This window comes from Augochlora pura, chromosome 10 (genome assembly GCF_028453695.1).
Source record: "Augochlora pura isolate Apur16 chromosome 10, APUR_v2.2.1, whole genome shotgun sequence".
In the NCBI taxonomy this organism is placed as follows: domain Eukaryota; kingdom Metazoa; phylum Arthropoda; class Insecta; order Hymenoptera; family Halictidae; genus Augochlora; species Augochlora pura.
In genome coordinates this window covers 24,359,166-24,385,809 of record NC_135781.1, presented here as the reverse complement: position 1 = coordinate 24,385,809, position 26,644 = coordinate 24,359,166, and the positions used below count along the sequence as shown (strand labels likewise).

Here is a 26,644-nt window from a genome sequence, read left to right as displayed (position 1 = left end):
GACAATTTCCTGTTCCGCGTAACAATGAAACGTGCTTGCTTGTATAACGGATGTTTTTTTGATAAATTACGTAATCCTACCGATTTTCGTATCGTGGCTTAACCGGTCGTCGACTGTTTCGCTGTCGACGTCAGCCCTCGTATTATCAATTATCGTCTCAAGATAAGCACAACTGCAATACGGTGGTATTGTAATGCATACATCTTTTGTTTATGCTGATAAAGTGTCGGTGATAAGCGTAATGTGTTGCGGTGTTTGCAGTCTGCATAATCACCCCTGATGCACCACATCTTTATAGAACTGAATAAGAAAATAGTATAGCGTCTAGTAGGCGCGTACGGAAAACATGATTCACACTTTCATGTGATCTTATTATTATTTGAACCTATCATCTCGAAATATTATTATCTGGAAAACTACCTATTATCTCGAAATATTATTATTATTCAAGACGTTAGATTTATCACTTACATGTCGGCGATGATTGGAAAAATTTGAAAGAATTTCATTAATTCTAAATATCTGTCCACTAATATTCGACGTCACATTGCCGAACTTACGACGTCGAATGCTTGTGTTTCGAACGTATGTATAAGACTTATTCTCCACATCCCGTTTCCTCCACCTTTCATTTGCTAATCAGTCTTAACCAGCTTTATTGTGCAGCGATAGTAGTGTCAAGTGTCAATGGGAGGAATAAATGCAAAAGGAATCGTTTTACCGCGGGATCGGCCGAAGCCGGATCCACCGACCTTAAACTAGAAAACGAAAGGGAGTATCCAACCTATCGAACGATGAACGAGGCACTTTTGATCGAGCACATACCACTATTGAACATCTAACATTCCGTTATTTAACCGTATTATAGAAATTCGATGCGTCAGCCTGCGGACGTGAATTGTATATTCTAAAAGAACGGAGAAATGGTTCAACCATGTGGAGCGGTAGCCCTTTAGTTCCAGTGGGACTGTAATCCGAACCTACGGGATCAAATGTTTCCCCGATCTTAGAATTTCTCCTCTTGCATTTCAAGAATGATTTACGACATTTCACAAATTTCTTCAAACATTAAAATTATGCTTGTCTCAAATGAATGTGGAAGGGGTGTTCAAGCTACGATTTTATCTATATAAAAATTCTATGAATTATGTCCAAATAAAAATTCCGTGAATTATTTTTGAAATAAAAATATTGTGAATTATATTCGAAATAAAAATTCTTCAAATTATTTTCAAATAGAAATATTATAAATTTTGTCTATTAAAAATTCTATGAATTGTATCGAGTAAAAATTCAATTCACGGAAAGAAAATATCAAAGCTTCGAAACTTCCGCGCTAGTCGAATATTCTAGCCTAAATTCTTGCGACACTCTGCGTTTCGAATCTGAAAGGCTACACTGAACTACTCCAGTATTGTGTGCAGCCGAATGCAAATATAGCAGCGCGATATTTAGATTTGACTAGCGACGTGACGTCCGATTGCAAAAACCCTTCGATCGTCGCGATCGCGGACGTGGATATCCTGTGACACAGCGTGGAAACGTTTCTGAATGCATTAGAAAAAAGGATCACGCCTCGTCCAGCTTCGGTTCATTGATTTCGTGTGAATAACAATTCGATCTTTATCGGGCCACGTACCAGAATGCCGGTGCTTATACGAGGTCGCCTACAATCGAGAAAGCCAACGACTACTGCCACCGCGCCAATGATCAATTTCTCTCCGGTTCTCTTTAAATAAACACGATTTTGTGATTTACCGTGCCACCAACGCCAACCCGCTGCAACGATGCGTCTTCGAGACGCCCGGTATCGATCATTCGACGCGAAATACATAATATTCCGGAGCAGATCGATACCGTTCGACGAGAAAAGGAAGAATCATGCGAATCGCAGATGTTCCGAACTTATCGGGAACCTTTCGTTGGAAGTGGAATAGATCAATCAAAACTCTCGATAACAGGATCCAAGAAGTGTGCCGCGAATCGGGAACTGTTCAACTTATTTCGTCAACACAGTTACGCCAATTACGCTAACGATTATCAGTTACTAGAAATAGGGACGCGAAGATAAAACGCAACTCCACGGTCGAACTGAGTCGATGAAATTAAATTTCTCTAAACATTATTCGCCATCGTTTGTCGTTTAATAATAAATATCGTTCTTTTCATTTTATAAAGTAATATTTTAAAGAGAATACGTCAAATTACAATAGAATCATCTGAAAACATTAAATTCAAAGGGCATGTGAATATTGAAGATATTTGTTACGAAATGGCACCTATTGTCGATTAAAATAATTAAATAAATAAAGAGCCGTTGTACTGAAGATCAAATATAGATGCAGAAAAATATGACGATAACATGAAGATGTCCCCTGAAATTGAGACATCAACCAGCTATGAATTAAGGCGAAGGATCGCGAATAAGAAGAGACCGGTGACCGGAGGTAATAGTCGGTTTCGTTTGTGAATAGATTTAAAGGGACTAGGCACGGTGACCTTCTATTTTGTACGAACCACACCGAGATCCTGCGAACGTGGAAATTTAATGGGCACTGATTCACAAAAGCATGGCTACGTGTCAGGTTGTACAGCCGTTCGGCAATGATTCGTTTTCGTGGTCGTAGCGATGGTGCAAACCAGATAGGAGGCTGAAGGAGCTACGGAGATACGATCTTCCGGTAAAAGGAGAAAGAACCCCCCGGAGTGACTTTGAATCTATGGACCCTTTTAAGGTGTCCTTTTGCGGGGCTTGTTCAGTTTGGCTTAGCGTCGGAAACCCAACAAATGATCCCCGCTCGCCCATGAAACCGCTCTTCCTCCTGTCCTATTAGAATCTACTTCGCCGAATGATAGGGATCTAGATGAACCGATAAGCTAAAACCGTTTTTACATGATCCACGATGGACCAGGTAATTCGCGGTGTTCTTTCACCTGGCTGCTCCCAAAATCTGCAGTAATTATGGATGCAAACAGAGTTCTAGAGTCTTTCGCACCTGTACCGTGGTATGTAGTTCTTTTTAACTACTTTTCATTTGTTAGAACGATTATCTCTTTAGGTCTTTCAAATTCTTCAACTTAGACAAATACGTTGCACGTTAACTTTTTAAAATTAATCTTGTTTATTGTATTTCCTAGTTCTAGTCTATACAGAGATATCCACTAGATAAAAAAGTCCTAAGTAACGCTTCGTCACTTAGGTGAGGTTATTAATATACGAAATTTTAACCTTTTATTTCTCGATTACAATTTTGATGTCCGAATAGATAAAAGTATCACTGTGACAAAACGAGAACTAATCCAGTAAAAGTCGACTAGGAAGTGGAAACGAGAATTTATTTAAAGATCGACATAATTGTTTCGTCAAAGTCGACGCGCCCGTAAATCGATGAACGCGTAGACACCCACCGCAGAAAGGTCACTGTTCCAGTTGGACGTTGTTCTACGTTTCCACGAATTATAATCAGGAATGCGTTGTTCACGTGGAGCGATCCTCGTAGACAGCGAGACAGTAAATGCAACGATAAGCGATGATTAATCGCATCCATCGAGGGAGAATTGACATTAAACTTTGCAGTCTCCGAGCAGCTGACACATGCAACTTCGTTCCCTCCATTATCTTCACACTCGGCTACCCTGGACGCGTTTTCTATTGTTTGCTGAATCTCGGCTCCGCGCAACGAGTGCCAACGCGATAGGGAGGAATGAGTTAAGCTCGTGTCAGTCCCTGATTTAACGCCCGCATTTCCATCCGACACTTCCCATAATCGCGAAACAGCCAATGTTTCTGCTGCAGTTTCTGATATTTGTCATTATTAACCGCCAGATGCGGTTATTGTTGTTTCGCCTGGAAATGTCGTGTTATTTATCAGCTCTCGGAAACGATGGATTTTATCGCTTCCATATAACATTTATCACCGAGGGAATAACGAACGCGTTTTAAAATAATCAACGAACGAACGCGATGCATCCGTGCCCAGTTCTCCTTTATTTATCAACGGAACAATGATTTAATTGCAATAATCGATTCTTAGAAGCCTTTCAAATTCAATCTAAAATAATATGTATTCTGGGATTCTACCAATATCTTTACAAGTTTATTCTAAATAGTTGAGAGCGCTTCGGAGATAAGTAAATATATTATCGAAGAATAAAGGACTGAACTATTGGTTCGATCGACTTCTTTTGGAAGCTTCCGTGCAATAGATCAGACCGAATTATCGACGAGGCTGTTTGCGAGACGAAAAGAAAGCCGGCTACCAAAGGTGGGCACGGATCGGTTCATGACCCCACTCTTGTTAACTGCTTTTAATTGCCCGGTAATTGAGATTAATGGAAAGGCATGCGGGCGCACATGATATCACCCTCGGCGGATTAAAATTAAACTGTACGAGTGGACCGCAAAGAAACCGCCGCGCTCGTTTACTTTGAGCCTGTCGTCACGCGATCCGTAGCCCACGAGAGACGGGAACGCTATAAAACATTGTCATAAAGTCTCATTGTTTTGTCGTTTGTTTCGCAATTTCGTGTCGCACGTAACGGAAAAGATTCACACACCGCCGGCTATTAATATGGAAAACGCGCGACGGTGTCCGCGAGTATTTTTTCGCGAAAACTAGACGCGAACTGCGCAACGCGTTCGTCGCGTATCAACTGAATTATCTTGTTATTACTTCATCTAGTTCAGAATTGTGTCAATGAACTACTTTCGCGTGACGCGATCTCGTGACGGGGTCAGCGTATTCCTTTTGTCTATGACACTCGCGTATTTATGCGGGCATAAATTAACAGTGACGTTCATCAGCAGGTTGTGCGACTAATTGGAAATACAAATTTTTTTATATCGATTGCGTAAGTTTCGTAAATATTAATTTTTACTCCCGATAGATAACCAGTATTTTTTATTTCAACGTTTCATCATAGATAGCTTATTTTATGATACGTTATCGTCGTATTTTGTTTAGGGAACAACGCGATACTTCGATCACTGACAGAAAAAATACGTACTCTTACGTGTATATCAATTAAAATTGGTTTATGGTGAAGCTTATTAGGAGGACGTAACTTAAAAAGTCGAATTTTCTATTTATCGCTCGTCGGGGTACAAACATAAACGATAAAATTTATTGCGGGATCACGTTTTAGAAGGGTTTTGAATAAAGCGTGTATAAAACCACGAGCACCAAGCTAATAAATTGAAGAGAAAGGGAGGGTCGGACGAGCTTTAACACGCCCCTTAACACGCCCGCCGCGGCGTCTCGAGGGTCCTTGAAATGGTCCGAAATCTCACGTGGTTTTCATAACTGTCAAGTGGCGCTAGGACTACCCGCGAACACCGTGTGCCATTAATCCTAAAAATAAAAACCGATGATGACTATTTCTTGGTATTAACGTCATCCCCGATACTCGATCCCATTGAACGTTCAAATGCTCAAAGGATATTAAAATAATCCATAAATTCACTTTCACTCGCAACCATAAAGTTGCTGAATATATCTCAAACTCGCGACCAGTATCCATAATTCAATTAACCAGAAGGCTGTCGGATTAATAACGTCTTTAAAGCCGAATTTATTCAATAGGTTTTATTAAATGCAGCATATATTTGCCACCATGCTACAATGCCTACACGCCATTTGAGTAGAAATCTGACGTTCATATTATTCAATCTTTAAAGAACATTGAAATATCCATATAATTACTAAGATTTTGGCGATGAAATTACATGGTTAGCATTCTTTATGTACAATTATACAAAAGATCCGCACGATATGAATTTACTTCGAAGCAAGCAAATGTTCGAATAGAATAAGCGAAGAAATTAATAAAACATTAAGGAGAATTTACGAACTTTTGGCACAATCCACGATATTTCTGCTGCGGAGCATTGTCGAAAGGAATTCAAATTATTCGAGGGAATCCAAGCACGGATTATTAACGCCGACACACGTTGAACCAAAGTTAGCCGAGCTCGAAGACCCGGTCTTTCGCCGACAAGATAGGGAAACGTGTATGTATGTGCTTGCTAACGTTCTACGCGTCCGTAGAAAACAGCTGAGAGTCGAGAAGACGAGTGTTCCACCGTATGATACATCCACGACGAAATTAATGCCCCAGGATTCCCGGTCCCAAGGACAGAGGCTTGTAGGATTGGAGGACGAAACATTCTATCGCAATGGTGCCACCAACATCCTTGCATACCGCCGATCAGCCGCGATACGATAAATTTTCCAAGACTCCGCGCGTAGCCCGATGTTGGGAAATACTGTTCGCTTTTAAGGAATTCCGCTTTATCTCGGAAATGCGTGGAACACAATTTCACCCGTGGGTCGCCGATTTATCGGGCACTCTGTTCTGCATTGTTTAAATATTTCTAGGAATTCGAGTCGCGTACACCGCCTCGACTCGTGGGAGACGCTACGCTCGCATAAACTACGCTCGAGCAGATCTCATGGAAAATTAAACAGTGATATCATGCATCGAACCGATTCACGCGTTCGTCATCCTCGTTACGTTTCCGTGACACACCAGATTTCTAAGACAATTGCAAATAAATTCAGAATTTTTTAAACGATTCACGTTATACTCGTGAACGTTTACATGCAACAAAAATTCTAACCTTCATACACGACCACTATGGTAATCAAAGTGTTAATCACTACCTCTTATATGTACGTTCAACATGAAAATATTTGATTGAATGTAGGCAAACAATTATAGTAGTAACTATGTATGGTGTTCTACATACATACAGCGACACCAGAGCCCTCGGCAATGGTTCTACATACTTAGATCAGAGCATTCCGTAGTGAAAGGGTTATCGCGAACAATCAAACAGAAGCAGATTAAGAAATATTTAAGAATTAAGAACAAAAATGATCTGTACCGAGGAAAATCAAAGGAAACAGATTAGGACAGCCCGCGAAAGAATAAACAAGTTATTATAGCGTGTAACCAAGTGAACGTCGCGAGCAACGGACTGAAATAAATCATATTAACGTAACATTTCCATGGCATCGGACATAACAGCATCCACAGGCCGAGTGTTCGAGAAGCAATAGGAGCTCATGGAATAATAGAGTAAAACTCAGTCACCGAACTGGAACACTCCCTCCGGTGGCAAGGCAGCAAGACGACGCGGCGGCGCGGCAAGCTGTAAGACGGAAGAGGGAAACTCCACTGTGAAGGCTGGGCATCGCCTAACAATCATAGGTTCGTCAACCTCCAGGCATTCCAGCGTTCGACTACTAAATACTCGAGAGGGTAAGTAGCTGGTTCAGGCTGGAGTGGCAACAAACGGAGCCGCTTCGCCTAGCGTAGACCGGGGAGCGGTAGTTTCGTGAAAACGTCGCGTCGGCGCCTCCACCTTCAGCCACCTTGGTGGAAGGAACACCCACGCCCGGGTTGCGCTTGGCTGCACCAACACGCCGCGCCGCGCCGGTTGCGTCGGATGCACTCTTGTGCATTGTGCATATGCATGGGGGCAGGCAGAGTGCTGCGAGCCGCGAGGACTCCGGGCACACGGTGCACACTACACACGTATCGCATTGACGAGTTTCCGCCCGAGTCGGCGGTTGGTCGTTGCTTTGGCAGCTCCTCGTCTCTCTGGCTCGGCCAGGTAGCGTGCGAGTGTGCGGAGCTTGCGAGCGTGCGAGCGAGCGAGCGAGCGAGAGTCACGCCGGCAAAGATAAAGCGAGATACGGACACGGCCGGATAAGGACAGAGATAAGGGAGCGTGGGAGAGAGATAGGCGGCGCACGGGAGCGAGAGAAAAAATGGCGAAGGAAAAAAAAGGAAGGAAGAGGAACGAGGAGGAACCGCGAGAGACCGTGGAGGGACACGAAGAGGAGAGCAAGGAGCCAGCGAGGAGCAGAGCGAGCCAGCGAGAGCGCTGGAAGCCTGGGGATGGAGCGAGACGGATGGAAAACACGAGCGCGCGAGAGCAGGAAAATCGGCGGAAGGGAACAACCCGTGAACCGTTGCTGCAAAGAGATTAGAAAAAGAATGGAACGGTAAAAACGAAGGAAAGTTGGGAACGCGGGTTCCGAGGGGGGCCCGAGAAAAGTATCGGGGAAAAAGAGGAACGGGCGGAAAGAGTAAACGCGGCGAGGAGGAAAGGAGAAGCGAAACGGTAGGAAAGGGACGGAGAAAACGGCTGGAGAAGGAACGCGATCGCGGCACCGGGCTGGAGGCTTGGCGGGACAGAGACCGAAAGAAGGGTAGAGTGCTCGACGCTCGTCGCTCGCGCTCGTCTCGTACGGTCGGTTTGCCGCCTGCCGCCTGCCGCGTAGTAGTAGCGTGCCGAGACTCGAGCGGGCAGCAAGCGGCAAGCAGCAACCAAGCTGTGCTGAACGTCGTCGTCGCGTCGTTTCTCAGTGTCGCCGCGGCGGTCGTGCCAGACGGTTCTGACAGTAGTTTTTCGTGGTGCTCGCGACACCCGTCTCTCGTCTGCTCGCGATTCCGTTTCTGCTGCCATGTGCCGTTTTGTGGAACGTGTCACTTGGATTAGACACGTATCCGCCGACGGACCGTGATCCTGCCAAAGGTTACCGATCACCGAATTCGGTTGACAACTGATGCGACCCCTCCGCAGCAATCCTTTCTGCTTCTTCTTCTCCTTCTTCCTGTTCCTCCAGCTCTCCGACCGAGGATTCCACGCGGTTTTCGGTGCTGTTTGACAACTGTCGCGAGACACTGTTCCCGAACACTGTGCTCCGATCGCGGACGTTGGCGGGAACATCGATAAGTCGATACCACACCGGCGGCGGTGCTGCGAGAATCGAAAGTGTGACGTCGAGACCACGTGCGACACCGGCGCCATCCGCGTGCTCGATTTCGAATTTCGCGCGACCACGCAACCCGTAGTGCGCAGTGCGTAATGGTCGTCGCGTCGCCGCGTTCTTGAGTTCGTTGCGAGTGCCGGATTTCCCAGTGAATTCGAACTGAAAAAAAAAGTGTAAGAAACGTGGTTACTACTGGCTCTCTACCCCTCTCGCTTTCTCACTGTCTCCCGCTCGTTCCGTGTCTCTCTTTCGCGTTCTCCCGCGAGTCTGTTTCCCCGGTTCCTCGGGTTAGTTGCTCCGCTCCTTCGTTTCTCTGTTTCTCTCGTGGCCGTGGAACACACGGCGGGTGGCACATTGTAGCCGTCTCGCGCGGCGTTTCTACAAGTGGATTTAACCTTGCGACCGAACACGTGGATGCATGCAGTCCTGTCGACGACGGCGTGCTCCTGACCGGCGGAGGCGTCTGCACGAAAATTCTAGGTAAACACCGGCGTTTTCGTTGGCAGCCAGACGCTGTCATTGCATGCTACTACACCTCGCGAACGATGTCTGTCGTATTTTCACCGATGGACACCGGCCCGTCCGTTTAGTCCAAATATTTTTGGAATTGTTGGTTTGACAACCTTGTTTGCCGGTTCTTTAGTGACGCGAAACTTGCTCCGAAAGTGTTTGCGAGGACGGAAGCATTTTTTATCGTGACGATCGATTTATGGGTTACCTGTGCACCACCTCTGGTATCGCGGTAAGTTTGAACTAACGGCACAAGTGAGACATCCATTGCTCTTTGTTGTGCAATGTTAAATGATAAATGTTTGCAACATTTTGGAATGTTTAATTCTTTGGAACTGTAATAATGAATATTGTGTTTTGTAAAAAGTATGCGAAACGCGTTAAAATTCAGCAATTCCTTATTTTCAGTTCGCGTGCAATAAATGCACGTTATGAGGGTGCCAGCATAGTATAATAGAATTATATGGGAGATAAAATAGGTTATGTGACCGTATTTCTGAAAACTGCTAAAAGTGCATACCGTGTCATGTCGCAAATAATTCTTCTGTTCTAAGCGATGCCGGTTAAACATTGAATGTAGTTGAAATTGGTAATAAATTACTATCATTAGAGCAAGAAATTAACTACAAAGAAACGAATTCTTAGGATGACCGCGTTTACCGATCTATATGACTCATTTAGACATATTACACTGCAGGATTAGTGGCAGCACTTGACACACCACTTTTCCATTGCATAAAGAAACTTTTATAGCATTTGTAATCGGCAATTTCGCATATAACGACGCAATAAGTAATGTTACAATTATCGAAAAGTGAAATGGCTAATGAAAGTTGATTTATTTGTCGAGCGATTCGAAACATTAGAAAGTATATAATATTCGCCGCGAAACGGTGTTATCGATCTTCTCGAGGGTCTTACGTATCAAGCTGTCAGTGCTGATTTCGTCAAGTGTCGAAAGCGACATCGATTACCTTGTTGACGTAACCCGGATTCACGAGCGTTTACAGGATTGTTTAGAAGATTAATTCGAAGTTAACAATCGATCATCACTGTTTACAATTCCCTTTTGTTCTCTGTTAGGTTCTGCACTCTTTAACGTGTATGCAGATCGTTATCTCCGATACCGATCTCTGCGTTACCCTTATCGGTGGCTTCACCGCCATCCGATACACCCGATTACAAGAACACTATGACGATAGAATCAATGTTACGACTGTAAACGATCTTGTTCCTTGATTTGCCGTTGGAGCAGTACACACTTGAACAGCTGTTAGATTTCTTTCGATATTTATTCCAATTGGACAGTACGAGTTGATAACAGATCAAATATATATGCGTAGAGATTCAAGTAAATTAAATAAGACATTATTTAGTATTCTAACTTGAATCTTTATTTTTAATTAATTAAAGGAGTACAGATTAATAGAAATCGTTTGACACAAATTTTTCTACATTCTAGGTTCTGTTCATGCTTAAACAAACGCAGAAGTAATCGAGGGATTGACAAGAGCGGTGTCAAATGTAGAAAAAAGGGTTTAAAAGTTAAAAGTTGAACCAAAGATTATTGCGTATTTATTATAAATAATAAATAGTTAATTTATTATTCGAATTAATATATTATTAGAATCAATTACAATCAAGCTACAGAAACGTTAGATTCGATTGCTGTAGTAACTGAAACCTTTCTCAGAGCCTACTAACGTTGCTTCGATTCGATTTCTCGCTGAAATGTCTATAGAAAGTCAGAGACAATCATTCGTGCTAACAAAATGGTTGAAATTTCGTTGTTTGCGGTATTCTTTGAGCAAACACGCTGAATCGAAAAAGGTGTCGACCGGTACAAGGTGGGCACTAACTACAAGCGGTAGTAGTGGTCCGTAATCGATCGATTTATCGAACGGCCGATTGCTATCTGCCGAAGACTCGTTCCGCAAGTATGCACGATTCTCGAAGGCGAAATCCTGATTACGATTCTGCTCACAATCAATGTCGCGGTGACATCATCGAGGATCATCATCCTCTTGGAATTCCCTGCCGATTAAATCTGCACGCGATAACTGCCGATCTTTTGCGTAGCTACTACTCGACGATGGTAGTTTCTCGTGTACCGAAAAATTGTTATTCAGCATTCACGCTTTCGATGCCCCGCCGCCGGATTATATCGACGCGCGTTTCGATTAATTTCGTATTGAAATTCAGATCCCGGTTTCGCCCGTCACAATCCGGAGGATTATTTGCTTCGCCTTCGGTGCTTAATTCTCGGATGTTTCGAGCCTCTTTGTTCAATGCCAATAACAGCGTTTTATATCATGGGATTGATATCGAACTCGGTTTCTTAGCACCTAGCTAAATTGCAACTATTTTATATCGCCGAATAACGAGCAGATGTATATTCAAATTGTTATCGTAAATGAAATTTTATTCAATAAATTCCACATAAATGTATCCTTACAATTTGAATAATTCTGAGTTATGTTAGTTAATTATTTATATATGCTATCCTCGTTTAAAACAGTTCAATAGTTATTTTGTTAATAACCAGTTTGATAGCATCAACGTTACACGGCTTCGAAGCTGTAAAGATTAAGGCAATCTTCTTGTTAAATATGATTTTAAGTTTCTTCATGTCTTGTGCAAATTTTTAAAATACTAAAAATAATTAATGTTTTCATTTTACGTTTACCTTGTCAATAAAAGTCATTTGTTTTTTAGAAAATGAAGTATCCCACAAGTATGTACATGGTAATGTGCACAATGTTCTACAGTGGAATTAAAATGAAGAACGTTGCATGGAAATTTGAAGTTTTCGGGATGTCAAATGGAAATACGTCATCCTAATAGTAAATACAGTTGCACGTAGTCTTCGGAAACGTGCAGTATCCTCGCTGGGGCTGACCCGGCGCGTCACTGTTTATATTAGAACGATAAGGAAAAGATCTGTTCCGCTCAGGTGAGCGTACCAGCAGGCGAGTCAAAATGGTCTGACATCCGTTCAGCGGGAGTCAACAACACAAACGTCGGAGAAGATATTATCCGTGTAAACGAAAACCATAGAACTGAGTTAGATGGTTGGCATGTGTCACCGAGTCTTTTATTCGCTATCATATCTGCCTAACGAAAAATATCAGAGCATTGTTCCTTTAGGTCCGTAGCATTTTGCCATATTGTTATCTTCACATACCTTTAACCATATTTTAAACCAAACAGCAGTGGAACAGAGTGGCCGGATCTTTGGCTTGCATTGTTGAATTTCTTACAATTTTAAATAAAACTGTATGCCATTTTTTATGAAACTAATATTCTTTTCCTTCTTTAAGTTGTTAATTATATCGATCTCCGTCGCTGTTGCATTTAATTTGCATATAAAATACACTTTGAACACTATACGCCTAATAACATAAAATAACATGTAACTTACAATTTCTAATTGATCAATTATCACGAGTGTCATATAGTTTTATCGCGGTGTGTAAATGACTACAAAATGCATAGTTTAATCATTGAACTAGTATCACAGTTGCAGTGAATTGAAGTCAAACTGAACATTTGCTCTATCAGTAACCTCAATTTATTTGTAAACAGTGCTGCAATTTTTTGTAGTTTTGGTAACACTTTTATTGTTTTATCTCCTACTTGTTCGTATCGTAAGAGCACGAAGCTCGCTTCAAAGAAGTAGGTCACAGTACTGAAAAAGTATCCTATCAACAAGGGTTTCGATGTTATTGTGACATACAGCCGTTCCTAATTCCTATGTTTAGCGACATAGAAAGAAAGAGGGAGAGAGAGCAGAGCCTCTCCAGTAGAGAGTGTATTGCTGCATTCAACTAGGAATGATTGCAAAACGGAAAAGTCTAGTGGTGCGACAACAACGCCATTGGCCGAGCGAATCCTTTGCTCGAGCCAGGGGATCGGGTTATTTCTGTGAGTCGAATCCCACGCGATGCTGATGAGCAATTTCTGCGAACGTGCTTCGCCTTTAATCAACGATAGACCGCGCCTGATGTTTCGTCACAAAACTCGCTCCAGAATCTATTGTTCGTTGGCACACCGTCGCGTCGTCACGCGAGGATTATTTTGAAACCGATTCGAGACGGTCGCTTGCGAATATCTTACGCGGCCGAGGACATTGCGTTTTACAATCACGGGAGAGTACTTATTGCGTTATTGTTAACAAACGAGGATATTCGAGATATTAATTAGCGTTCACCACGAATGACAGTGGACAGAACAGATTTGAAGACTTCTTTGCTTGACCTAAGACACTAGAAGTGTTTGATTACGAAGACGTTCGTGCCGATCAGCCTGTACAGGCAGAACCGAAGGGGAGAAAATCGAAGGCGCAGTCTTATCACGGTCGATAGCCTACCACAAAGAAAAGTCTCGTCCACGGCAAACACGAGTATCTATGTGACTCGATGGTTTGATGACACACGCACATTATGTTTATCCGGCGGTGATAAACATTCGACCGTCATTCACAAGTCGGTAGGCCGACGATCAAGCGGCCGCTCTGCGCCGGAAACATCACGTAAGCGCGATTTACGGTCGGAGAAATGATTTCGTGATCCCATCCGCTGTAACCCGCACGTGTTCCACATAAGAATTCGATCGGGACAAGGAAACTATGCTCTACTACAACACCACGTGTTTCTTTCTACGGATGATCACTCTTCTAGGCTCGTTACAGACGAAATATTTGTTGGTTGCAGGAAGTTATCAATAAGAATCCCAATTGGAAAATTGCTTTTATCGTCCAGAATATTATTTTTAGTTTGTTGTCATCGCTCGTGCAAACGACTGGTAATTTAGTGCAATTGCGTCGACTACAAATTCCTAATAAAACATGCAAATAATTTTCGGAATTGTAATCTATAGAGGACATACGTATTTAGCGCGAAACGATTAAGCTTGGGTCTGAACGAACCCAGCGTTAAGTTCTGTCGTGCAAGCTTCGAGTAGCTAAATATAACTGTACAGATTGGTAGACGAAGGATATTGAAGCAATGAAACATTTTCTCGTCACTCGGTCGAACTATTTGTATGCGGCCGCTGTGAAATCAGTTTTAAGGGGCAATATATGTACCGTTTTCCTGTGCGCTCGAACGACCACGTGGTCGACACGTGTAGCTAAACCTTCAAAACAGTTTACGCCGCCCCGATGTTGTGCACCGCGCTGCAGCCCGAGGTTTTCCCCAGCGGAAGCAACGGTCCTTGTTTACAGAATCTTTCGAGGTTCAAGCCGAGCTTCTCAACACTTCACATATTTACAGGACTGTTACATGTTATCGCTAGGATTGTTCGATTACCTACTACAGGAGGTGCAGACGTTTATTTTTCGACACTCTTGAATACGTGTTCCTCATTCTATGATTTCGCTCGATTTATATTGCATGTCGGATCCTGTAAATCGAACCTTTGCTTTCGCTTATGTGTCATAATATAATATGCATATAGATTATCGTAGTTACAATGGTCACAAATATTTTGAAACTTTTCTCTTTAGGACAATAATTTTGCTCGAGCAGCTTTCACAATTTCTGAGCGTCGCGTACACAATGAAGCGCGAAAACGAAGCAGACCTACACGTTTGCCGAAAGCAAGCGATGCAAGTACCCTGAAGAGTAGCGATGACTATCTGCGATTACAGAGGACTGGTAACAAAACTGTGTGCGCAAACGGCATCGATCGCCGTGCTGAATAACGTGATATCGCCGGCAATGTTTCCACAACCATACCATCATTGTCCAGCTTCTGTTTCTATTTGCATTACCGCGGATATGTGCTTAACTCGTCACCGTAAGCGCGTCATCTGTTTGCTTTCCCCGTTTCTCCCGCGCGTATCGTGCGATCCGCGTGACCCAGTTTGTATTACAATGAAACCATACAATTAATTCGACAGAAGCTATCGAAACCTCGTAAACAACGCACAAGTTTTCTGTATCTCGTACAAACGTGGAAATTTGTCCCAGTAAAAGGAAACAAAGTACTGATGAAACTTGTATAAATGAGTAATTCGTCCATCCTTTTGAAATTAAATGTTGCTTTAGAATATTTAATGTATTCTTATGGAACACACATAATCGTTACGCGAATTACTACATGATTTTTAGTAGATTGGTTGGAAAATCATCTTAGAATAAATCCTAAAGTGAAATTTATCTTGTAGACTAAACTGTAACATAAACATAGTAGTAATTAGGTGATTATTATTAAGTATCAATGTAATATATTATTGGGGAACAGTAATTACGCTAAGGAGCATTTAAAAATAATTTCGAATAATCGATAAATTATGATTATCTTAAAATTATTATATTTTCAGGACATATGGGATTCCTAGGGTTATTTGCAGTAACTTTCTCCTTAGCGGAAATGTAATCCGCGGCTTTGTTTACGAGCTATTAACGAAAAACAGTGGTCAATGAGAGGCTAGCTCGACTGACGCAAAGCGACCGAGCCAATCAATGGACGAAGCTCAATTCATCTCTTTGGTTCAGCCACCTTGCGCCAGCTGATCTCATTGGTTGCTGTTTTTTATTATTAACTCGTAAACAAAGCCGTGGATTACATTTCCGCTAAGGAAAAAGTTACTTTAAAGGACCTCAAGGACCTCTTATTTCCCGGAAGAACCATAATTTTGAGACACTGTGTATTCTACGAATTCGAACTATTATCACAAATAGGAGAATCGACTCGGTAAATGTTTTGCAGAATTATCGGTAGAGTTCATTGTTCGTCGCGATGCAACCTGTTCCCTGTTCCGCAGTCTCCACGTGACAAGCACTTAGCCTACATAAAAATCCGCGATCACGTTGGCGAATGAGTCCACGCGATACAAAAACCGACCAGCCACCGTGGAAACAGTCCGGTGTAGTTTATAGTCTCGCATTGTGCCGGCATGCGCGATCGGAGATGGCGCTTAGCGATGAAATTCCTTTTTGCCGCGCTTCTGTGGAAATACGTGGCCAGCATGCGTGGCGAGCGGTCTCCGTCTCCGCGAAAAATACCGCCATGACTCATGGTGCGTGCCGTCGACGAGCGCCCGATACGCGCCACAATCGAAGGGGATGTCGGTCGAGAACGATCACGGAGAATCTCTCTGCCTTCCGTTTAATCCTAGTTCGATCGACGATTTGTTTCGGGGCGTAGACCGGCGTGGTCGCGCGTTTGTTACGATTAGTCGGTCTTTTTACGCTCGTTTTACTCACGGCGGCCATAAACCAGCGCGCCATAGGTGTTCGCGTTCGCTCATTTCTCTGACTTACGGCCGGCATTTTCTTCGATTACGAACAGTGACAACATTAGTCGGCGGCTATTACCGGCCGTAACTTTGAATTCCCGCCGAACCGAAGCAATTACGCTTGAACGGCGTGCCGATGACAATCGGGTATTTATTCCTCGACGGAAGTAATGTATGGCGCGGATTGATAATGCAAATGCCGTTCGCAACGAGCGGTGTTTCGCATAGTCGACTTCTGTGCGGACGACGGCGCGCAGCCTTTGCCACGGAGGAATTATAATTGTCTGCATTGTTTGCGAATTGTTCATTATTCATCGGCCGTTTTAACGAAGCACGAACCGTTCCTTGAAACAAATCAGCATGGCAGAGGTTGGCTAACGGAAGTGGAACCATTGCGAATCGTTCTTACAAACGAAGAATGTCTTTGTTTGATGGATTACTATCTGTTCTCGCGTTGCGACATGCCTATGCGCGTTCATAATCTACGCGAAATGAAACTTTGATCGTCGATCCGGCCTGGCTCCAGATTGTATCTACTATTTCAAATAATTAGTAAGATCAAGTCTGCTTATACATACGATTAGATTAAATCCTTATCGATCTCTACAATAGTGTTTCGAAAACGTGTTTGGACAAGCTACAAATTACAAGTCGCATTACTAGAACTGTTTCTTTCGTTCCTGACATTTCATTTGTTTCCATTCAATTAAGGGGTCGGCTCTAGAACTATCGAGCCCTATTCATTACCGCTGCATACGATTCCTTCAGCTTTCTTTACAGATTGACTGAAAGAGAAATTTTCACGGTGTCGATCGATTTCTAATGGCGAAGAACGCGGTTCGAACTTCGCGATTCGAACGGAAGCACCGATCGCGTTCAGGGAGCCTTTCGAAGTCTATTACCTTGCTGGTCGTCGACGTTCTGTCCTCGGCGCTAAGACTACGACGGGTTGACTTCCCTCGCGTCTTCTCGTTCTCCCTCTCTCTCTCTCTCTCCCCCCTGTTCTCCCCCTCCACCCTTCCCTGTTATTTCTGCGAACCTTTACGCGCCTCTACAGAATCGGCCGCATCTCCGGCTATGATTTACATCCCACATTTATGACGCAACGTAAAATCGTGCAGAAGTTTTCGCCAGACGGCGGACATAGAGCCAGGAGCGGTTAAACGCCTTCTCTTTCCGTCGCCTTCTTCGCTCTTTCCGGCATCTGACTTCGTCCTGCGCACGCCTTCGAACGGCTTGCGCATCTCGTAACATGATATATGAAATATTTTGCAGACGTCGCGAACCTTCTTGCATCGATTCGAACACATTCTTTCGGGACCTACGACGGCGCTTCGCGTGTACGCGACAAGGAAGTTGGGTTCGAGCGGTTTGACTCGATTGCGCAAAGTCCCCGACGATTTTAGACGAAATCAAGAGGATCCTCCTTTACGTAAATGTTATCGTTCGTGTTAGTGAACGCTTTCTTCGTGCGAATTGCATATCGTCTATCGCAATACTTTATGAAATACTGTATGAAAGCACAATGTGTTTACTTGCTTCTGTGAGATGCGACTTCGTTGGAAGAAGTAGAAAATATAGAAGAATAGACACTATAGAAAATAAAAATACAGAGTTCAGAAATGTTATAAAGCACTATGTGTATCATTTTAGAATCCATCAATTATATGAAAAATATCAATATTACATACATAAATGTTCTCTTATGCAATGACCTGATATTCGCAACACCTGCAGATCCTGAAAGCAACGCGAGCTTAAAGTACTTGTAATCTTTTAATTAAAAAGAGCGGAAGTCTCGTGAAGTGTTTATTAAAAATGTATTCGTAGAAGAATTCAACGGTTTGTTTAGCCTGCATACCAATACCTCGCCGGTCTTAAGAGCTCGATATCTGACTCTCCATCGCTGTTTATTCCAGTACAGAACCATCGAATTGACATTTCATACGCAACGACGCCGGCCACGTTCCTCGGGCACGAGCACGACGCGCAACTTGCAAAAATGGAGACGTCTGTTGATTTTTATGGAACTAGCATTGACGATGACTGACGCGGAGAACGGTTAAGCGCATTCCCCTCCGTCTATCTTTCAATGGTTTATCGTATGGTCGCAGACATCTGTATATCTAGCAGTACGATGTATGAAATATTTATGTGCAACCCGGCCTTTATTCGCTTGACATCAATGCGCTTCCCCCTTTCGAAATGCATTAGTAGCGATGCGTCTACATTATCAGATCGGTGCCTCGTACGAACGTCGAACAATGCATCTGCGTTCAGAAGATTTCAGAAAAGAAATCGAACGTCTCATCGGACTGCTTCCGATCTCAAAAAGTGGAAGCCGAGTTCAGGTTATTCTTGCCACTTGTTCGAAAATTGTACATGTACGGGGTGGTCCGCGCAACTCGTGCACCTTCTGCAGCTTACAAAATATGCATCGGCTAACAAATTTTTCAATACAAAAGTTTCGTGGTCCACAGGAACATAGTACGCAGTTTATTTATTTTTTTGGAGTCATTCTGGAGTTTCGAAAGTCAACTATTTTTGCTTAAATGCTTTCCAGATTCTAGCATTTTAATGCACGCGTTAACTGGCCGTCCCTTTAATTATATACTCCTTTCTTCCGATTGTTCTCGACTCGGTAAATAAGCAACAAGCAACAAGCGGCATACGAGGTTTAAATATGTTGTAAATTCTGGGCGCAACTGATAGGTTTATCGGCTAAGAAGAAGACGTGCGGCGTATCTGAATGCGCGTGCACGTCAGTTCGGCCAAGTAATTTATTATTTGAAAAGTATTCGCTGTTAATAAAGTCTGGCGCTAGGTAGGAAGCTAGAAGGCCGCTCACGACCGAACAAGAAACAATGACTAAAACGATGGAAAATTAACGAGCCTGCTCGAGCAACAAGAGTTTGGCACCGACTTGTTGTTGTCGCTATTTTTTAGCGAACTGAAGGATACTAATAGTCACGCCGATACCCACGGTAACTTCTACCTGCGAATACGAAAGAACGATACGCTGCTTCTGCTATCATACGGAATAAGCATATCCTACGATGCGTACCGTATAAGCAAGTACTGAAAAGAAAAAAGCGAATGCTATCCGCTTATAGCTTTGTGCCGGTGATCGTCATCGACAACGTCATACTACGAAATTATAGACCCGCGATAGTATCGTCGCACTTAACGATTTTATCGAAGTCGATCGCGCATTGGCCGAATTCTAGATTCTAGATTCTCGAGGATCGACGTTGCTTCAGAGACATGCAGTGTCTGGTCACCATTTTTCGCTTGATAATTTCGACATCGCGGAACGTTCGGCTTCGGTACGCGGAAAAGACACTTCATCATCGTTCGCGAAACACGCGGTAACACGCGGTTTAAAATTATGCCTGACGTGTCTACTACTTTCACGTGGAATTACATAGCCGAACGCGTTCCGTTCGACGAGCTTGTGTACGGCTCGCGTGGCTCTTGCAAAATCGAAACAACGAACGATTCGCGGGACACGTAAATGTCGCTCCCTTTAGGGCACGGTTACGATTCCCAACGAGCTCTTACTTTCGCCGCACATGTGAGAAAATTAAGCACTCGCGCTCCGACCGCCTGCTAAATTGGCCAACAATTATTTCCGATTCGAAGGAGAAAGGGAACGACGTAATCGTCTATAATGCGGCTGACAAAACTAAAACGGTTAAGTATTCTATATTAATATTAGATATATTATTTTCTATATAATATTAGATTATTACACGAGAATTCATTGCTGTTGATTCTCGTTAATCGTTTTCTAACGCGATCGTGGATGAAGTTAGACGAAAGAAGTGGGAACAATTCCCTACGAAGAAATAGGCACACGCATCTGCTGCTGTCGCGTCACCGGAAGTCACAGCGACCACGCTGGGAAGTGTGGGCAAGCTTCCTTTGATAGAGCAGATGACAGTGCGTATTTCTCGTCGAGATTTTAGATCTTTGCCTTAAAGTGGGAAGTCCATATGGGTCACTTCTGATATGATGTTTATGCATTTATATTTGACTTATACTTAACTTATTAAACACTATATCCATAAATTTTTCAATCCACTCCTCTGTTTTAATCAAAATGTTGTTCCATGGCCGATTGTTATTGCTATTTCTATGTACTATCTTTTCTGTTGCGATTATTGATTTCCGGTGAAGTATTTTGCGTTACTTCACCGATACTTCGGTTACCCGATTATAGTTATCGATTGATAAGCGAGACGATATCTAAAGAACGAATCGAAATCGTGTCCGATAGAAATCTGACGGGAGCACAATGTACTACAATATTGTCGACAATCATCTAACATTAATATTCTCTGAATTACACTTGGAAGTAGCTCAAGCTTCAATTGTTACGCGGGCACGATTACGATCGCGAGAAAGTCAGCTCCCCGGGATCCGTGTATTCCGTCAGTAATTAAGATTACTTTCAATGATCCAATTTCACTGAATCGCATTCGGTAGGAAACCATATTAATTACGACCGCGGAAAACCGTAAACGGTTCGCGTCGTACACGGGACAGTCGTACCGCGTTTGATCCCGGAGTGTGTTCAGCGCGGACGGGATTGGTCGAGAAATACGACCGAATGACAGCCTAAGTGTCGGTCATTACCACGCGTTATTGACTGTGTGGTACTAAGGAAATGAAATTCTCACTCAGGTTCAGCTGGCACGCCGCGATGCGTCCGAATAGATGCAATCGCGTGTTCGCAGAATCGAGGTTATTATCGACGTTTCTGTATTATCCCTCGCGAATCAAATGACTATTAAACCTGATTCCTGGTCTATGATTCCCAGCCTTTCGCCTCGAAATAATTGAACTCAATCTTTGTCGAGGTTCCTCCATGAACAGTTATTTACGAGTCGATCCTTACGCACTCGTGACACAGTGTTGGAGCGATGTGGCGGAGTAATATCTACCACAAGAAATCCTTCGTCTATCATAGAATGTTTTTTAGTTTCCCTAAGATTAAACGAATGAATTTAATTTAATTTTTCTGATATCGACGTATTAACGACATCGGAGCTGTACATCTCATTTCAGAAGTAACTGTTATAGTATTTGATCGTTTACGTAACTCTTCGTTCGCTTCATTATTCCCGTATTTCATACGTAACCTAATTCCCTGGAGAAAACATTCTTAACACTTGGCAAATTCTCGACCGTAACAGTTTTCGTCGGTTGTTTCAGTGGTACACGATTCGCAAATATTCCGTCGACAGCCGAAAGCGACGTAGGTGTTCGTAACTTATGGGAGAAAGGTCTACGTTGCATCATTCGTGGCAACGAATACTAAAGTAAAATGTATCACCGTGGTTTCCAGCTGTTCCTTTGATTGTTCCCATGGAATAAGTATCTATTATCTACCAAGCGCAGCGTAACCATCAATCGCGTTATCTGTCATCGTAGGTTTTTATTCAATAGATTTCCGCATATTTCCAAGTCAGAAAACGCGAGTTTATTTATATCGAAACTCTGTAGACTTTGTAGAATTAATTGAGGATCACGAAAATTTTTAAATAATTACATTAATTCCTGGGGACTTTGAAATTAGGAATTTAAAAAGTCGAGGTTTCTTTTCGTTCTGCTGCTCCTTAATCGGTAATACCGACTAATTCCGAATGACACGCCTGTCTAACTGTAGGCGCAGATCGGAATTCGGTTCGCCGATTGCTTTTTAATCGACACCTTGCGCCGACCTTAGATTCGGTTAATGAAAGTGCAGTCCTTAAAGAATCCTGGTGCTAGCTCTCTCGGTGGCAGGCTAAACCCGTCTGTCCCTGCATCTCGCGTCCTTATATATCGGAATCGACCGCGTGTAAAACCAGTTTTGCGACTCGAGACTCGCGAGAGGATAGAGCACCTTATGCTGGCTACACGCGGCCTGCTAAGCAAAATGGTTCACACTGATCACGCTTAATTGTATTTTTCGTGTCTCCCTTCCACCGATCCGCCGATCCGCCGATCCACCGGCCTTCGGGGAGAGCTCTTCTGCTCGCTGGATTGTGTGATCCATTCAGGGTATATCTCTCGTTCAGCCATGTATCGTGTGTCGCGACGAGTCGCGGACCGTTCCCCAAGCCACTTCTACACTTTTTCTGCAACGATGGCTCGTCGCCTTGCGGCTGCCAAGCGTTTCCTCCCATGACACTCTGTTTTACATAGGGACTCGGACCCGACGCCAACACGACTCTAACTCGACGACGCGTCCGCCACCTTATTTTACGGCTGGCGTTATTTTTCCGTGAAATTTTCATTACGGAACGGGGGATTCGCGACACGACTTCCGAGGCGAAAGGATAACCCGTACGGGTCGCCAGCGCGTCGACGCGTCGATGCTCTGACAAACGACAGTGGCGACGGTAACGGTGCCGCTGAAGCAATTTCGAAACACTATGCTAGATATGCTACAAGGTTGTGCGGGTTGCAGATATTTCACTGTATTTTATGATTCGTTCCGTACTTTACGAACACTTTGCTCGACTGTATTTTATGATACAGAACGAGTACTTTGAATTTGCTAGATTCTTGTTAAAGACGCGAATTAGAATTGACGAAGCAGAGATGTTGGAATTATCGGATACGCTATGGAGTTTCTTTATAGTACCACTGTGTTCGATAGAACGAGACAACACTGAACCGATTTCGCGTGCGCGACCGCGAACACGCAATTGCAAAATCGTTCTGCTGTCAGCTGATGTCACGGGAATGTCAAAGCACAAAGAGCACTGTCTTAGCAATCGTAATGTTGCACAATGGCCGGTAATTAAAGCGTGCTCGAAGGGACTTGGCCCCATGAGTCGGCTCCTCCCTTATTTCTTGGCGCCGCTTAAACAAACATCGTGTCTGATCCGAACCGAGACGAGACACGCTACCGTTTCCTTATTCTCCTGCGACAGGGCCGACGTGCCGTTTATTTAAATTGCCGCAATGTTCGCGATACGGCGAAAACATTTTAATGTTGTGCCGTGCGTGCTCGGCGGACAGTCGTTTGACGGTTCATGATCCAACGTGCCTTCGAGCCTTCCTACCCTTTGCTAGCCGAAGTTCCACCACTAATTAAGTTTATTCAGCCTCGTATCAATGTTTTGAAAGTATGCGTGTATTATAGCATGCGACATATATAACAAATGTTCGTTAAATATTCGCGAATTCGTGACGCAAGAATTTTGGAGCGTCATTGTGTTATTTTTAATCTATAAAATTATTATAAAAAGGAGAAACATCCTATTGCGTTTCTATTTCTCGCGATTCATACAGACAACTTTCATTTTATATTAGATGTACTTCCTTTAAAAGATCAATCTTTGAGGCAACAGGAAATTCCATATTTAGGCGTCGAATTGCACATTCGTAGTTTGATCTTGAAAATTCACAGGCCGGTAGATCGGAAATCGAAGTAACCGTAATTTCATCGACGCAGCCGGCGCAATTCTAGGGTAATGATACTCGAGTTCGTAATAGAAGATGCGTTTCAACATCGTTTAGGACGTTATTAAGTGATTCGTTGCGTTACAATGTTGACGGGTTGCGTTACTCATTACGGCTTTAACGTTAATTGAATATTGTTGCGCTGCCTAATGTGTAATTATCCTGTCGCACGCTCTACGGAATTAATGGTATACTTCAAACGTGAAGTGATAGAGACGATTAGATGACGAGGGTTATTCATGGAGCATGACTTACGGTTTGGAGTCTGCTCGAACCGAATGTCCACTGACCGATGACTTAATAAAGGATTTCTTTTTAATAGATCACAATAACGAGAATTTTAGTATCGCGATTTAGTCGGCTCTGTGTAGATTGCATTCGGAAATATTGTGAAAGAATTAGAAAATCTTTAACCGCAATTTGATCGCCGGTCAGCAATCATCGCGGAGATGAAGAATCGATAACGATAATCACGGTATCAGCTTCATGAAACGCTTCTTAAATATCGCAGTAATTAAGCAACATTCGCATATTACGTATGCTAGTTGGCTAACAGAACGCAGAACTCGCGATTCACATCCATGACCACTCGAATGAAGTTCTTCGGAGATTGTGTAATCTTAATCAGCCGTGTAAGTCGAAGTAAGGAATTCGATTTTATCGCTTTACTTCGTATAATTACGGTATCGAAGGTGAAACTGGTCGCTTCAAGCAAGAATAACTTGACATTTAGAGGTGTGAGCTATTAGGCCTCGCAAATGAGTTGTAACATCGACATTGAAATATAGTGTGTCGGCGTGTCTGCAGCCGAAAGAAAATGGACATTCAAGGACGGCGTATTCATCGCGTCTCGTAACTCCGACAATTTCCACGGCAATGAAATGAACTTGAATGACCAATGATATTGCGCGAACTCTCGTACGATACTATTCGCGCTATACTCTAGCATCAAATCTTTGTTCTACCCTTTCCTTTAATCGTTGTAAAATTTAAAAACCATATTATTTTATTGCTCTCTGTTATCACGACTAGTTTGCAAATTTTTATGTCAACGGTAATAAAAAAATTAACGCGATGCAATGAATCAGTGTAACAATTGATTTCGAAATCTGTGCAAATAATTGTGTCGTCTACATATAAATGGCACGGCAGTCGAAGTGTTGAGTCAAAATATGAAAGTCAGTTTTCTTGGATATTGAAATGTGAATGTTGTACTTCCGAAAACTGATTAGGATCGATTGTGACTGCGAAGAGAATGGAACAGCGAGAGGTTAAAAACTACTCGGCGAGGGGTCGGGTCGGTAATACGCACTCGATGGAGGTTCGTAGACCTCGCTAACAGATAGGTAACCTTGCAAGGCCTCCTCGCAACCTCTCTCTCCCAGCGAGGAACCCGCTACAAGGCATTCAATGGAAGGATACGAGAACTGGAAGGAACTCGACTACCCAGGACGCTACGCCAAGCTGGACGCTCGCGGTATTTAGCAGCTGTTAAATGGCTCTAAACAGCTCTCATGGAATGATCAGTAGTTCCTAGGCGTCTCCTCCTTTCTCTTTCTCTCTTTCTTTTTCTCTGACCCGTCGACACCGACGCTGCGGAGAGACGGAGGATCGGCGGACAAGCTGGCTCTTTTTACCTCGCCTCGGCCCAGTCTCCGCTGATTATGCTAATTCCGTAACGTAACAGCCCGCGACGGTACGCGGTTCCAATTCCGATGAAAATTCGAGGCGAAGCGTCGCCGACGCCGCCGGTCTTGTGATTCTCGCCTCGACACGCGTTTAGCGTTTACGAGCCAGCAAGCTGTTCCGAATTTCCGTTCTCACCGGACGCGTACGCGTGCATAGTTGCGTCCGCGGGGAGGCGCGGAGGCGCGGAGGCGAAACCAGACCGAGAGCGTTCCCCGCCATTCAGTCTCGGACTAGGTAAGCCGGAGAAGTCAAGATCATTAACAATCCTTTCCTTCAGGCATTCCTCGTCACGGTTTACCGATCGATCAGATGTTCCGTCCGGGAGTGTGTGGTCTCTTTGTGTTTCGCCAGGTTCTTGTCGGCGGTAGCCGGTAGACGTGACTCAGAGTTTATTAGAGATTCCGTTGAATGCGCGGCAAAAAGGTAGCACGATGCTGCGTTCCCGGTTTTTGCAACATCCTCGGCCGACGGCGTTCGGTGTTCGAACGACCAGTCCGACGCGGCGCGGCGCGGCGCGCCGCGGCGATTCGGCAAAAATTTGTCGGTCGATCGACATCGAGTCACGACTCACGACGCCGATGCCCACGGGCAGGCCTAGCCTCGCGATCGGTCGAACCTCTTCGCCTCTGACCCCTACGAGCGCAAACGTTCACGCGTTCAACTGTACCGGGAGACCGTTTCGTCCACGGTCCTGCATTTCCGCGCGACTTTCCAGCTAGCAAACTGCTACGGTCGATTTCTGGGACGAACGACTGTCAACTTGGCAACGCTATACGATAGTCTGTTCTGTGCAAGGATGCGCACTCGAAACTTTCTAATTATTCACAAGCAGCGACGGAGTGCTAGAATGGAAACGACTTTTCATTCGAATTATAGGTCGACGTAGTACACTTTGCGCAGCAAAATGCAGAGCATCTTTGCCTTTGAATTTGTGTCTAGCGAGAACTGCGAGGGTATGCGT

The 26,644-nt window shown here is 43.7% G+C and overlaps 2 protein-coding genes across 3 annotated transcripts in view; both read left to right on the top strand.

Moving 5' to 3' along the window:
* The window catches only part of Pasi1 (septate junction component pasiflora 1), an 84,944-nt gene extending 72,428 nt beyond the window's left edge, over positions 1–12,516 (top strand). Inside the window, exon 5 of the mRNA XM_078191887.1 lies at positions 12,009–12,516. Within this exon, the coding sequence (XP_078048013.1) occupies positions 12,009–12,134 (126 nt within the window). The 3' untranslated portion in view covers positions 12,135–12,516. The remainder of the gene's footprint in view (positions 1–12,008) is intronic.
* Cv-c (RhoGTPase activating protein) overlaps positions 8,241–26,644 on the top strand; it is a 386,165-nt gene continuing 367,761 nt past the window's right edge. For both annotated transcript variants that reach the window (XM_078191879.1, XM_078191878.1), the window contains exon 1: positions 8,241–9,263. The gene's annotated coding sequence lies outside the window, so the exon portion shown is untranslated. The remainder of the gene's footprint in view (positions 9,264–26,644) is intronic.